This window comes from Odontesthes bonariensis, chromosome 13, assembly GCF_027942865.1.
Source record: "Odontesthes bonariensis isolate fOdoBon6 chromosome 13, fOdoBon6.hap1, whole genome shotgun sequence".
In the NCBI taxonomy this organism is placed as follows: domain Eukaryota; kingdom Metazoa; phylum Chordata; class Actinopteri; order Atheriniformes; family Atherinopsidae; genus Odontesthes; species Odontesthes bonariensis.
The window spans coordinates 13468842-13485158 of NC_134518.1; the positions used below are offsets into that span (position 1 = coordinate 13468842).

The following is a 16317-nucleotide window of genomic DNA, read 5'->3' on the forward strand; positions in this document are numbered from 1 at the left end:
CGCAAAAAAAACCCCTCCAATGATATTTGAGCAAATGACCAAAAACATAAAATAAGAATTCATGAGAAGGCTTATTTAAATCTAAACTGCTGATTCGGTAGATGATGAAATGGGGAATGCTATTCCAAAGTTTAGAAACTCAAAGCCCGGCCTCCTCTGGTTTAGAACTATGAACGGGTCTGGCAGCCAGAGCACAGAGGGTGGCTGTTTTTAGTTTTTAGCCGCTTGGCTGCTACAATTTGGATCAGCTGAAGATGAGACACAGTGCAATGAGTGAGAGTTAAATAGGGAGTTGTGGTAGTCTACACGAGTGAAAATCAAGGTGTGCACCAGAGTTTCCCCGAGGTTTACCCAGAGGGATGGTTAAGTCCGTGCAGTATTTCTCCTTCATGATGTGGTGTTCAGACGCAGATAGCTGCAGGTAGTGCTGACTGAGACAGGGCGAATAAAGTGACCCACCTCATGCATAAAACAAAGAGCTCTTGGTTGTCTTTATATCCGGAGCATGGTGTCTGCATGTGTGTGAGCAATGTTATGATTTCCATTTTGGCTCCCGTGTGAACAGATTAGAGCCTCCACACCAGCTGTCTGAAAAAACCGCGCTGAAGCCACACTTTCAAAAACCATGTGAGTTTACAGCCACAAAGGCAAAAGACGACAACAAAATGGTCGACGACAGACAGATGTAACGCACACACCCTGTACCTGGTGTAAAGTAAGGGGTCTAGCGAGGGCTTTAAAAAGATCTCCAAATGATCTGAAATAAGTCACTCCTTTGTAAAGGAGCAACTTCAGAACCAGAGCGGACGGTTTCATGTAAAAAAAAAAAGTAACTAAGATACTAACATGATACTAACATGAAAATCTCATCACAGGATTTGGTACTAATTCTACAGCTGTTAGTGTCAAAATGTAGAAGGGAAGCTGCTACGTGTGGTGAATTCTAAACCAAACACAACCACAGGAAGAGGCAGAGAGATCTCAAAAGGATGGGAAGCAGAGCAGAGCAGAGGAGAGGAGAGGAGTGAAGGACTGAAAAGGGGTGATGGGGAGAGGAAGTAAATGGGTGCATGACCGGATAGTGCTTAAGTGTCTGAATGTTTGGGAGTTGGGAACACTCGGAGTCCACCTGTCTGCAGAGATAAACACAAGGAGGGCCCAAAAGCACAGACTGTGGCTTATGGGATGGCTTGAGTGACAGTCGCGACATTTAGAAAGAGCACAGTAAACAAGGTCTCATGGAGAATAAATAGCACGAGGAGCAATGTGGTTAATACACACACACACAATGCAGTACTGTACACATCAATGCATCACGTCAGTGTGTGATCACCGCTGTGTGTACATATGGATGCTTGGATGTGCAACCACACACACACACACACACACACACACACACACACACACACACACACACACACACACACAGGGCTTTGTGTAAACCCTGATGAAGAGGCACCTTTAGATTGGTACAATGACGCGATGTTAGGCAGTAGACAAAGAAAATGGCAAAAAGCGCTCACTTTTAAAAGATTCAGGTTACACACACAAAAGCAGATATAGGCAGAAAGGCAAATGAAACACGCCTACTGAATAATCCAGGACAGAGTGGATCATCAGTGTTGTTCCTTGGCCTTTAGGCCCTGATTAAATGGAGACGCATGAGGAGTGAAGTGTTCCGAGCTGCCTACATCAGCACTGAACGCACCCATAGAACACTCTGTTCTCACCTATTACTGATAAAGGCACAGTTATGAGGGGCTTACAGTACCCGCTAAGCGACGTCAACAACTACAGAGGACAAATGTCTTTTACATCCTTTTCTCCTCTGATTGCTTATAAATCTGTTTATACAGTATCTGTCATGGTGGTCAAGAGATTAATTGCAAGGCCTCTGTGTAGATTTAAATGCTGTTGTTTTTTTCCTCAAATCAATGTATTTTGATTTTGTAAGCTGTGGAAACGACAAGATCTTTAAATCTAAACGTGTTGCACTATTTGTGACTGAGAGTTCCCCTTTAAGAATGTTGCATTGTGAGAGGTTTTCAATAAAGTATGAAGAAAAAAAATGCATGCCAACAGAGCTTATTAGATGATTTATATTTACTACTACTACAGGGGCTGCTGGATTCATAAAGACTGCAATATGCGAGACTATCGGGTTACCTGAAACAATGCTGTTGACTTGCAGAAGTTGGTGCTGTTCATGTGTACTTTGCAGGAATCCAAGAAGATAATATTTCTAAAGTTATCAGTGATAAGTATGTTGTAAGTTATCGCGGTGAACGTTGTAATGCAAGCCGTTAGGTTTGCCTAACGTTCCGCATGTCGTTTTTAAACACCCAACCATAACTATGTAACTCTTAATACCTAAATACCAAAAAAGCAAGTGAGGGTGCAAGGACACAGCGGCTGAATACAAAAATGACATTTCAAAGTGAGGTTACTTGAAAATTCTAGCGGTACGCATATGAGGGCAGGTGAGTGTGCAGTGCCATCCTACAATCCATCTGACCTCCGAATGAAAACTATTTGCTTAAATTTAATCATTTTAAGATTTATTCCAAACAGTCATTTCAAACTATTTTGAAATGAAATGCTATAGTACACCTCAGTAAGCAGAATATGTGAAGGGATATAATGTAACTTTTCAGCCTTTGCTTCCTACAACACCTTAAAAAGAACACATCCTTGGTTTGATGTGATCTAACTGACAGGGCTATAATGTTTATTTCATAGGCATTCTCTTGATATTGATGTTAGTTCTTTCAAAATTAGCCCAAACCTAGCCATGCTTATTAAAAAAAGTCTAACTTTATACCTGGAAGTTGTCTAGAATTGAACATAGATCTGTGATGGTTGTGAGAACACCCTCAAACAAAGCTGAAAAACAAAGTTGCCCTCTGAACATCTCTGAGAAAAGTTCTCAAACGCAGCAGCACAATGGAATCATTTGACATTTGAAACCCCTTTGAAACTGAATATGTAAGGTTACAAGCATTACTGTTTTCACTTGACAAAACACAAGAAATAACATCCCGTGTTCTTTTAGAGCCTGGAGAGGAACTCATAGTGCTTTGGGAGATTCATCTACATGCACTTCCTCCTGTGTGTGCATATGTGTCGCGCTAACTAGAGCAACTAGGTCACCCGAATTTTCAAAGGGAAGGATGTTTCCTTAAGGGCAGTATTCAGCAGGGTGAAACATTCACTGTGTTGGTTTTAAAGACACCGTACATATGCCACCGTGATGATCACCACTCGTGCTAACAGAGGCGGCGTTCTGTCACGTATTTACTACATCTTTTCTTTCTCTCATACTGATTCTAAAGTCCCAGGACACTAATAAAAACAGACCTGTTAAGGGACAGCAAAATATTTGCAAATTTCAGCTTTTAAAATTCCTAACCTTGCCGACGCCATTGAGGATCTTCATAATAGAAGCTAAATTTCAGGCCAGTAGTTTTGATAAAGACAAATATGTTGTAAAACTGGTTCGGTTTGCAGAATGGGAGCAGAATTGCCTCAAGCACAGAAATGATCTATTTTGTGCTTTTAGTCACACTCAGTGAAAGGTCTTGCATCGGCCGTGATCACTTGCTCCCAAGAAAAACAAATGCAAATAGTTGAAAATATGACTGAGCACACATGCACACAAAGACAAAGAAAAAAAAGGAGACAAGTTTGTGCATTCACAAAGAAGCTGCAGGGAACAGACTATTCGAAGAACAGTGACATTCTCTTCCTCTTAGTGTGGCATACAAAGAAATCAATAGTTATTGCAGATGCATTTCCCGCCTGGAGGAGAACATTTGAACAATAGGCTTAATCCTGTATGAGGCACAGCAGAGTCTCCAGGCAGGAAACAGTAAATGTCAGGTGAAGGCATGTGGGAGGAAGGGCTCACTACCTACATCATGTACTCAGCAGCTTGCAGTCCTGCACGTGTATGTACAGGTATTTTCTTCCCTTTGCTATTTGTGTAAGGTACGTATGGCGAATGAAACGTTAAACAGGGTCAAGTTAATTCTTTTCAGACACTCAGACAAAGCCTCCTGGCTCCAGCTTCATATTTACTGCAACAGACCAACCGTTTCACATTACTCAAACAATATCACTCCGGTAGGTTTTTTTTTTCTAGTCGTCTTCAATGCTATGTTCGGGCGCACATCACCGCCGACAGTAAAACCACACTTCAAAGCAACAGCATCAGCCTTTCCATTCTCACAGTATTTACAGCACCACATGTATGCAACAGCAGACCGCAAATGTAGCTTAATGTTGAAAAAGATGAGAGGAGGCTCTCTCTATTCATGACCTAACCCGTCTCTGTGGGTTCAGAGTCAGCCTACAGTGATAACACTGACATTTATCTCCTCATCTCCTCCTTTCAATCCCTCTGGAAAGCTCAAAAAGTCGACCTCGGTGTCTCTAATTTCAAACACTTAATGAGATTTTTAATTGGTGACCTTTTGAGAACGTTTCGTACCACAGCTCATGAGAGCACTTGATGGGAGCCAACACGCACCAATCAGCCCTAACACCAGGATCTTTCAGGACACTCTTTCAACAGTCTGATATCCATTTAAGTTTTTTACACGCATACAAACAAACTGACCAATCACTTGACAGACGTTGCCAGACAGACTACATTGGATTTTGCACCATGGCTCCATTACAAACTTCAACTGATGCTCCTCATCTAACTTTTATCATCTACGAAATGGATTTAAAAAAAATAATAATGATAATACATTAAAAAAAACAGCTGAGTTGTGGAAGATGTAGCACTGAGTACTCTTACTCACTGTGTACCAACAATCAAACGCAAAGATAAAAAGACATAAAGTCTGTGGTTTGCCTCAAGTGTCTTACCGTGGTGAGATGTCACAGCCCTGCTGCATGAAAGCTCCAAGTGAGAACCAAAGGGAATTGAAGATGCCAAACTCATTGGTCTGTTCTGGACTCTGCTGGTTGGTGTTTTGCTGCATCTGTGTCTGGCTCTGCTGCACCCCGTTGGAGGCGGCCGCCTGTGTCGGAGACTGCGGCTCACCTCCCTCCTCGTAGTCCTCGGCGTGCCACTCGTATGGGCTGAATCGGCTGACGAGAAAGAGCACGACGCTGACGCCAATGTAGGCAAACACAATGCACATCCAGATCTCATAAGCCAGCGGGTCCAGGAACGAAAACACGCCAGGTTTGGACTTGGTGGGTTTCTTAATCATGATGGAAATACCCAGAGACATGAAGGGCTTGGAGAAGTCTATGACTTCTTCGCGGACAAGGGTGATAGTGAGAGGAGCCACAGCCAAATCTGCTTTCTGAAAGAAGAGCACAAACACAAACAGGCATGTCAAGGAGCTCTGCCATAGCACCTGTAAGAAAAGCACCTCTGGCAAAGATGTCATGCTTAAGGTGCAAAACAGGACAGGAAAGCATTCTCAAACATGGGAGAAAATAATGTGCTCCTTTGTAAGCTTCCATGGCATGTGTGGACTTCAGTATGCTTAGACTTTCACTTAACAGTATTCAAAGATGACCTTTAGTGGTTGATTTTTTTTCCAGCCTTTTCTCAGTCGACAGAGCACTTTGAACACAACAACAACAACAAAAAGCTGTACACTGAGGACTAAAAAAAAAACAGCTGTGGGCTGACAGACATCAATATGTAAGACCGCTAATGTAAAAACTCAAAGATTTATTTAAATTAAAGGCTGTTGTAAACATCAAGTTTTTTTATCTGGTATCATGATACTGTCTTGTATACAAACAGTATCATATTATACGTACACATGCATCATATACATATCGCCGGCATCTTGAATAAAACAAGGAATCAATGGAAACAATAGCTGAGCATTTCCTTTAGGTGGAGCAACTTGTTAAAGTTGGCAGCACGAAAGCCGGTTTACAAACTTTATCATTAATTCAGTGACTTCTCACACCCTTTCAATAGCCGTCCCCTCCCTTCTGAAAAAAAAAGTACCAAGCAACTATTGTAGTAACTCTAAGGAGGAACAGTCAGCGGCATCGCCTCACAGGAGTAAGGTTTTTCTACTGCTGCAGGAATACCTCTTTCTCTGCTCCTGCCCCGTTCAATCAGCAGCAAAGAAAAGCGGCTGCAGCACCTGAGAGCTGCATGAATAATTTTCTCTTTGGGGTTTGTGACTTTGAACAAAGTTGTACATTGTGTAAAAGGAAAAAAAAATAAACACACTTTGTTGTTTGTATCTGTCTCTCTAATGGGTGCTAATTTTTCACGTAAATATAGATGAAATTACAGTGCGGGTGATTTTGTCTGATGTCTCTACGGTCAAAAATGAGTATGGCTGAGGGTTAATGTGTCGCCTTCATGGGCCACTTTTCGGTCACAGTTGTACATTTTCTTTGCTGGTGGCAAAGACAGACCGACACATAAATGAGAGCAGCACAGAGAGTTGTAGTAAACCTTAGTAGTGAGTGCTCTTGTTTAACTTCAGCTCAGAATGAGTATCTACTGCTGTTTTGTTGCTTTCTTTCTCTTCCCGTTTCACCTGCATCTGGATGTTTGTCTAATCTGCTGCATTTATATACAAATTATGTCTGCTCTGCAAGACTAGTGTGCATTTTTTTCCCCTGTAATGGCAACTCTGGGGCCATAAGCCGTGGGAAAACAAGTAACACCTTGTAAAGATAGGTATTTTTGGTCAGGCACATTTAAACAGGAAATAATCTTAGAAAGAGCTCTGTTTACTTACCCCATACACCAATTCACCAACCATGCCATTCCACATCTTGGTTTCGGGGTCTCTGGCTCCATACTTGCCATCAGAGACAACTTTCAGTTTGTACTGGTAGCCCACATGCTTGGCTATCTCTGCAGCCAGCTCAACAATGTAGCCCTCGTACCTATCATTCCCTACGGCCTGCTCATGGTTCTTCTTCAGCATCACATATGGAGACTCCTGTTGGATGGAGGACAAGCATGAGTAGAGGCAGAGGCTTTTTACTCAATCATCAGTCACCTCAGGTGTTAAAAATTACTTGAAAACATAGACACAGGTTTAGGAAATAATCGAGTATTTCACTGATGTGTCAAAAAAATGAAATGACGATGCAAATATTTTCTCCTCAGGCTTCCATAGCTGGACTGTTGCTGAAATAATGAGGACCTGAAAGTGATGACTTGAAGCTGTAGCATGTAGTTATTTTTAATAATGGAATTTGAGAACTTAGGAACATGTGCTTTGGTGTCCTTTATGTTACAGTGTTATTCACCTGTTTCTAAATCATACTTGAGACTTCATACTTGAAAAATAAATAAATAAAAACTGGGCCAAAATCTAACTGTTGGTGGAAGGGGCTAAGAAGAAAAGATAATCGTGTAATTCCACACTATAATTTTGGCTTTGTTCCCAGAGGGTACGGTATGTTATTCAAACACAAAAGGTGACTAAGTATGATTATCATCATGGCTTTGCCTCAATGACAGTAGTTCTGATAAGATGTAGCTCACTGCAAGAAAGCAGAACAATTGGAAAGAATAAATCTGAGATCTTACATCTGAGCTGGACAAGCACGCGTATGCGTGTGCGAGTGCGAGTGCGAGTGCGCATGTTTGTGTGTGCATGTCTGAGCCATGCAGGTGAGGCTGACAGCACTTTCAAGCTCGGCTGACCTGTTCCAAGGCCAGACTTCCTCTTCTTGTTATACACGCATTTGTGCATCTCACACTGATTGACTGGTCAGAGAAATTACAGCTGACATGACACCTGGGACCCTCCTGAAAAATGGATTTCATACAGAATTCCCATCACCTAAATCTGAAGTGTCCACCGGCACTTGAAAGGCCACAATTCCCACAAGTGGTAATGTGTGCCTTATTTAAGCTTAGGATTTGCTGGGCTTAAATAATGCCACAATGTTTCATCAGGGTCTAGAGATGTAAGGGGGGGTGTTCCCTTTATTTCTTACAGTTAAGTGTGTTCTCCTGCAACTTATGGTCAAGATTAACACAATGATTGCTTCACAAAACCTGAGAGTAAGTGGTATAAAAATGGCACACAAGGGAGACAGCGGAGAGAAAGGTCTGGTGTGCAGTGCTTACACAGGGTATGCCTCTGCACACCAGACAAAGACAGACCCACACACACACACACACACACACACATACAGACAGGGCACAGACAGACAGTCCCTAAGGACTTAGTCTCATTGACCTTGAACAAGTTCAAGAGATCCGCTGTCACTCAACCATGTAAAATACAATACATAGACAAACATTTATGCACAAAAAAGCACTCATGCAAATGATCAAATCAAAAAACATATGTGTGTACCAAATAGAATAAAAAGCACAGAAATAAAAAAAAATAAATAGAAAAACATAAACCTGTTTTTACTTCTTTCAGAGTTTAAAAATCATGTGGTTTCTTTTGTATGATGGCATTTCTTGCCAAAAGCCTTTATATATAAAAAAAAAGGATGATTTTGTAAGCACCCAAGTGTTAGTAGCCAGCAATGCTATTCGCACCTGGGTACACACTGCCAGAAAGCCTGAGCCACTCTAAGAAGCAGTTAACATTGTTATAAGGTCTGTTTTGGACAAAACCATGATCATTGATTATGCTGCTGCAGACGTTTGCAGCCGATGCTACAAGAAAGCTGAAGGCTTGCCTCTCTGGGAAGACTGCACAGATTGGAAGGTACCAATGCCTTTTTTTTTTCAAATCAATTTCATTCACACACTGGATGAGACATGCTTTCACTCAAACAAAATCACATAGCAGGAGTGATATTCCCTTGGAAAAATAAACCAGAAGTAAAAAAAAGCAGTCTACAGACGCACTGTTTTCTATGAAATAAAGATTTTCAGCAAGATATAAACCCTGAGAACATCTTCTGTCTGGAGGGATTACATCATTATCGTCCTCTAACATATTCCTGCCGGGTATTGTCAGGTATGCCCCTTCTTTTTTGAGAAAATGTCATTACAACCTACAGCTGACATGGCAGTTAGTCGGATTGAATCTGTGAAACCATTTTCTCAAATCCAACCTACAGACCTCAGCACCACTGTCTCTGACATATAGGCTAGCACACTAAATCCAACCTCATCCGCCAAATCATGTTGAAGAACCTAGTGATGACATCTGATCCAAATAAAGGAGAGAGAAATGAAGGACACGCTGGCACATCACAGCCTCAGAAGGGTTCTGTGTTTCATTAAGCTAAGCGCTCTAATTCTGCATAGCTGCTTCTGGAATGATAAAAGGTCCCTTTCAGTCTGCCTATGTTAATGACGGCATGATATTTGAGCTCAAATGTGCAGTAAATATGTAAGACAATAACTCTGCAAGTCATCAGTACTGTATGTCAGCGCGCAATTGTTTGCGAGACAAATCCCCGCACCTCTATTGTATTGACGAATCATCATTCTGATCAGGCACCTTTCACACAGACAGAGGTAAGCAGAATATAGCAGCAGAAGGAAAGAAGCGAGGGAGAAATAGTCACAGATTTCTGACATATTCTTTGAGGGGAGTGAATTTTAAGGAACTCCATCTTCAAAGAAAAGGAAAAATGTTACTATGACTCTCTCTGTTTCAGTCTCTCCCACCTCACTCAACCTCATGCCCTCAAATGCCTCAAATTTGATCAAATTCTTTTCTTTTTATTCTTTTTTTTACTTAGACTTACCAAGATGGTAGTGACTATATAAGTCCTATTCAGCAGTCCATACGTCTCATTGCTGCCCCTGATGAGGCTGGCTGTGGTCACATACTTCTCGTCTTCATTCCAGTAGCCAACCTGGGACAAGGTGAATGAATCACAAATTGGGACCAGCACTTACTCACATCTTCGAAGATAAAGCAGTGGAAACAAAAGACGAAGTTAGCATGTTGGTCTAAAAATGTATTAAACTGTCAGTTAAATTAGATTTAGATATTAAGAGGAATAAGAACAGGGCATGAAATCATGAGGTTTCATGTCAGCTAGGGTCCTAAGCTGAGAGAAGTGAACTAGTGTTAGTGATAATCGCTTGAAATACAATTGAAAATAAGCATAAACAAAGAAAGAAGATCTTTCTGTATTATACTGGATGCTGTAATCAGTTACAGTAATGAGTTAAAAATAGGTAGTGATTAACCACCTTCATCCTTTGTTGCTTAAGTGGCAGGTAGTTATTGTTAGCTGGCTGCACTGTAACATCAGCTAACTGCTTTTTAAAAGAATCCTTCAGTAGACCTTTATGGAAGTCAGCACATGAAGTAAATAATTATGAAGCACACTGGTGGTGAAAAACAATAGTTTAACTCCAAACCACAGACTTAAGAATAAAAGCTTCTTCTAACTTTATGTTATAACTCTTTGAAATGTATCTTATAATGACTCTATTAAGTTGGTGGAATAGATCCTAATGACTGGAGAACTAAGACACACATAGAATGATTGTGTGTAACATAAAAGTAATAATAAAACATTAAAACATCGAAATGCACATTTCAAAACAGCGCTGTTTTGGGCTACTATTTACTTTGAACGAGTTCCTTTTTCTTTTCAGGGATGTATGAACTACTGTGTAGCCTCTCCCATGTTCCTAGTTTATCAGCAGTAGAATTCTATTCCTGTTTCAGACTGAGCAACATGGCAGAAGTAGGTTAAATGCTTGATTCTAAGTGTACTCTCATAGTTAAAGTATATGCATGAATAATCAGGTAACCACTTGAGAGCTGCTGTAAAAGGTTAGCCGTCTTCACTGTTGGTACAAGAAGGTTGCTTGTTAAGCGAGTCTTAATCCTTTTCTCATTGAGCACGTTTTTACTCCCAGGGTGGCTCTGAGCATCTGTATATGTAATTCTTACAATATGTAAAATCTGGCCCCAGACATTTCATTGGACCTACTGAATACTGAACAGTCTTAAAATGAGCAACCGGGTTATTTGACTTATCCTAACACTATTTAAACGGTAAGCGTGAAAGCACACAAAGCACACAGGCTTACCTTCTTGGGTCCAGAAGGAGCCAATTCCATGACACTAACGGTGTAGTTGGTTCTGCGGCCTTTTTCGTTGAACTGAATGTGACCCGTCAACCCATCAATACGGACCTGTAGTAGTGTCAGAGATACAGAATAGGTGTCTTGTTGAGGCTCCAACTTTCCTGGCAGACTGGTGAGTACCATACTGTTGTGTGCTGCTTGGTATTCAAACAGGCATTTTTCTTAATTTCTGTGCTACCAGCAAGCATTTGCATGTCACATTTAAAATGTAATGCACGTTGAGAATAGCTTGCATGTGTTTGCATAGTATTCATTTGTGAAACACCGCCGAGCTCAGGTCCATGTGGAGGTGAATGACAGATGGTGTGCGTGTATGTGTACAGTGCAGTGTGTTTGTCTTGGCTGTGTGATGGAATTAATTGAGCGAGCACTGCTTCAATCTTCAGTCTGTCCGCAGGCAGATGGCTGGATTGACTCTGAGCAGGCCATTGCACAGCCACTCTGCAGACAGAGCCTTGGGCTGCACTCATGCAAACACACACTCACACGCAGTGTACGTGTATATATACATATACATATACACACATATATATATATATACATGTCCAGGGTGTACCTTACCTTTCGCCAAATGACAGCTGGGATAGGTTCAAGCACCCCCACGACCACTTGGATTAAAACATGGATGGATATACATACACACACACACACACACACACACACACATTTGTGTGTGTGTGTGTGCAAAACGTACTTTTAGATATAACTGCAATGACAATTAAAAAAATGATTCTCTATGTTCATCCATGGACCTGAATGAGTCCATGTGTGTGTCTCCACGAGATCAAGAAGTCTCACAGCCTGGCCAGCATCACCATTGCCAAATATTACATTTCTAAACTCAATTGCTGATGTCATATTCCATGACGATCACGGCTGAGTAATATTGCCTGCAGGTTTTGTTTACTACTCATGATGTCACATTTGATACTGGGGAGCTCTCATATGACTTAATGTGAACTTTACACAACAGAATGAAACCTAATTTGCTCAGCCAGCCCCAACTCAGGAGCCGTTAGCCAATGTGCCAGTCAAGAATTTGTGTGTGTCTCTGTGCATGGTTTGTGTATGCACGAGTGTGTGCGAGCGCATAGGCGTGTCTCTATTCATGTTTGCAGACCTGCTGCAAAGCTCTCTGGATGTCTATGCCCTGTCCCCAAGGGGCTGGTGGGTTGGCGAGGCACTCTCCAGCGTTGCCCCGGCGAGAGATGTCTATCCTCTGTCTCCTTAAATTCTGGAAGGCCGTGGACATGACTTTCACCCCGTCATATGTTAGAGCACCTGTGTACTGCAGACAGAGAGCAGGTAATTTAGACTTACCAGTGTTAAAAACTATAGATAATCAAGGCAACAATGAAGAAATATACCTCGACAGGATTTCTATATATTCCACACATCGTCCAATTGTAACCGAGCCCCTTTTAAAATGCCAAATAACTTTAGAGAATTGTCCAAGTGAACTTTTAAGGGTATAATTTAAATTACTTTGACTTTTACTTAACTTCTTGACCTTATAAACACTCAAATGGTTGCATTGGGAAGCAGTTTTCTTTTCTGGACAGTATAAATCTATAAGCATTTAACATCAGAAATCCTACATCTGAACCTCAAGGCTCAGATAGAATCTGACCGCATTACTTTTTCAAAACTTCTTCATGACTTTTTCCAATAGGCTGCTCACAGATGTAATATATGTGACAGCGGGAAATAACTTTTGCAGGAAAAGCAACTCTAACCTCAAACACACACAAAAAAAACAGAACTTTTCATGCTGCATAGCGACTTTTCACAACTCAATAATTCCTATAAATATAGAAAGAGAACACGAATAAAAGCAAGGGAAGATATTTCAGAAAGTAAAGGGGTATTACTTTGAGTCCAGTCTTGGGAATTTTGGAGTCTTTGTTATCAAACTCCATCCACTGCTGGGCGATGCGGCTCACACTTGGCTCGGAGTTGTTGACGAGCTGGAAGCCGGTTATGTTGGCACCACCTTTCCTCAGGTCTGTCAAGTCAATGTCCAGGAATCCCTAAGACAGACAGGAAGGTAGGCACAGAGATGAAATAGTATACACCAGAATAAAAATGATAAAAATAAAAAAAGTGCATAAAATTAGAATTCTAAAATTAGAATGTCATTCATATACAGTACAACAGAAATCATAAAAACAGAATTTCTGATCATGGACACTGAACCCTACTTGTCAAAAAGAGAATAAAAGATTGCCATTGTGTGGTTTCACTGCTTCCCCCACCGATCAAGGTGCAGTTTATATCCATTGGTATTCAAAGTTCATAAAATAGCCATCGTTTTATTGTTTTAGGCTCTTCTAAGGTCACAGTGATTTTTGATCTTTCTGGATGAAAATCAAGGCATGCCTGACATTTTGAATTCACAAGAATGGGATAAGGACATGAGGTTACAGCAACATTTGGCTTTTGACCACAAAAAAATGAATCAACTATCCAAGTGAACATCAGTGCCAAGCTGAAGAAATCCCTCAGGACAGCCAAGAGATCTTACTCTCTTAAGATAAGTATGGCTGTAGGGACAGATGTAGGAAAGCATAAACTGCCAGGAAACATGATACCTCTGGCCACAGCTGTCGCTGACACGGCATAAAAAGCAGAGGCAGACACAGTCATTTAAGCAATTTCACGCCTATTAAAAATTGTGTCAGTGGAGGGCATCTTGTATTACATGACCATGATCCATAGTCAGAGCAACAATCCTCCATGTCGATTTGGATTGTAAACAATTCTGTTTTATCATTTGGTGCAGGGATGCCCGCCCGTGATTGTTGACCCCAAGGACGAATGTGAAGTGCATGGACTTTGCTCAACACTTTTTTTTATAAAGCCACTTTGTATTTGTACTCCTTTATGAGTTAAAGGTAATTATTGCCCTTTATACTTCACTACATTTTCGTCCGCAACATGTTTTAAGAATTTCTACGCTTAGGTACTTAGCGTGTGTATGTGTAGACAATAGAACTTTAAAACATTACAGTACTTTTTGTGATAAATTACCACTTATATCTTGTGTTCCAAGCTTGTGTAATACATATCTGATTATATGTGTATATAATAGCACATAGACATCTTAAATGGATATTTTTACTTAATTTTTATTCATTCAAACAAAACAAGGGGCAAAAACCATGTAATTAAGTGGTCAATACCTGAGGAACCATAAAATAAGGGGTATTTTGTATTGTAGGTGGGCTATTTAAGAGGTTACAAGATGAAACGTGTGGAAGCCAGTAGCATCTTACATTAGAGTGCAACTTGGCTAAATATTTTGGCCAAATGCAACTTAACCTTCACAAATGCAAAGGTCAATTGCATAATGAAAAAGAAAAAGAAGAAAAACTCAACTTTTTTGCTCAGAGAGGTTATCTCTTTGAACACTTTACTACTGTCTTTCCTGAAGGAGAGTAATAAGAAATAAAACAGAAAACCTCCTTTCATGGCGGGAGCAGTCCAGATTAAAATGTTACAGGCGAGAGGGAGAATGCAATGCACGCTTCACACAAAATAGAACAGAGAAAGAAGCGATTTAACGCAATGCTGTCTTCTTCTTGTGTCTTCTCCTTTCCCTGACTATTTTGTGGCTGTTTTTAACAGAGGGAGGGGGAGGATATGCAGTTTCACCCTCTCAGCAGGTGGTCTGTCAGTGCAGGCAGAAGAAGAGGCAGACAAGTGCCAATGGAGAGCAGTGGAGGTGATTTGTACGCAGTTTGTACAGAAAAAGCAGAGTTATGACTGATGAGAAGAAAAGGTGCCCCTCTGTATTGTCACTGGTTCACCAGTCTGCTGTCTGACAGTGTTCAGTATTTTCTTTCTTCTCTGCTCTGACATTACTTGCGTCATGGCATTTGAAGCTCTTGCCTCTCTGTGTGTCTGTTTCAAACTCTCACTTGTTTCACTTCCTTTAGTCTTCAATTACCATACAGTCATAACAAATACAGGCAAATAAAGAGGGCTTACTGTTAACTAGCCGTAAGTCTCTGTAGTAATTTTCCACCCTTCATTTTTCTCTGCATGGTACAAAGTGAAGCCTGCCTTCCGAACGTACCTGTGTTTTACCAGGTGTCCATATTTCTCAGATAACAAACAGACTTGTGTCTTTTCTCTGCTCCACAAATGAGCTAATGCTGAGCAGCGGGCTGAAGAGGTTACTATAGAAACCACCCTTTGCTAAGACTGGACATGGAGGGGTGGGGGTGTTTCCGACAGATATCGTTACCGCATTTAAGTGCTGACTGAAATTCTAGCAATGTCCTGTTCAGATCCACACACAGGTGCAGCCGGGTACGCTGATGAGTGAATTGGCACAAATCTAAAAAAAAAATAGGTGCAAGAACAAAGAATAAGTCTGTTTTCTTTCATCTTTTTTTTTGCACAAGGCCGATTATAGGTTCATTATAAATGATTGCAACCACTTTGAGGATCGGCTATTTGTACCGTCTGGTCCTCATTCTTTAAAATGAAATCTGGCAAACTCGACAGACAAGGCAGAAAGAGCCAATCTACAACCCCAGCAGAGGAAGATGTTCTTGCCAGCAGCTGCTATTAATGTTGTCACTGCCACAGCTTCTGTTGGTCTCAGTTTTGTCCTCATATGGCTGCATTTAGTCAGTGCTGAGGTGGTCTACGTAGCATCTGCACCGAGAAAACAGCAACAATAAGAGCTAATAGATTTGCATACAGGCCTTTTTCTATAACTGTGAGTGAGCACAGATTTGTATCTGCCACTGTCACAGGTCCCCCTCTTGTGCTTTAGTCGACTACTGAACTGTGGATATTTCTGTGCCTTTGACAGAGAAAGAATAGCTGAAGTAGAAAATGGAATGAGGAGATGAGAAACCAGATAGTTCCACCCTAATCTATCAGGCACACGCAAGTCTATTAAACTGATGATAAAGTACTGAAAGTATGAAATGCTGTTAAAAGCCTCATTTAATAGCAGTTCAAATTCAATGGAGGTATGAAAATATGTAGAGAAGTATGTGGGCAATTTGAAAAAGAAGAAAGAAAAAAAAAATAGATTTTAACAAAAGCTGTAATATCATCATCATTTCTTACCAGGTTGGCGAGAATGTAGTGGTAGCTCTTTGCATTCTTTCCTTGTTCGACAATCTGAAGGACACAAACAGAGGAGAGGTAGAAAATCAACAGCTTGAAACATACAAGCAGAGGTTTGTGTGTGAGAGTCGATAAGCAATGCATCGCAGCGGTATACCAGAGACAGTTAAGTTAAAGATGCTTTCCCT

General features: G+C 40.9%; 1 protein-coding gene across 3 annotated transcripts in view; it reads right to left on the reverse strand.

Annotated features, from left to right (window-relative positions):
* gria1a (glutamate receptor, ionotropic, AMPA 1a) overlaps positions 1 to 16317 on the reverse strand; it is a 74898-nt gene that overhangs the window by 25016 nt on the left and 33565 nt on the right. For all 3 annotated transcript variants that reach the window (XM_075481030.1, XM_075481028.1, XM_075481029.1), the window contains exons 5-11: positions 16130 to 16183; positions 12913 to 13071; positions 12162 to 12329; positions 10985 to 11089; positions 9679 to 9789; positions 6738 to 6944; positions 4876 to 5321 (exon numbers count right to left, since the gene is read on the reverse strand). In XM_075481030.1, the coding sequence (XP_075337145.1) occupies positions 4876 to 5321; positions 6738 to 6944; positions 9679 to 9789; positions 10985 to 11089; positions 12162 to 12329; positions 12913 to 13071; positions 16130 to 16183 (1250 nt within the window). The remainder of the gene's footprint in view (positions 1 to 4875; positions 5322 to 6737; positions 6945 to 9678; positions 9790 to 10984; positions 11090 to 12161; positions 12330 to 12912; positions 13072 to 16129; positions 16184 to 16317) is intronic.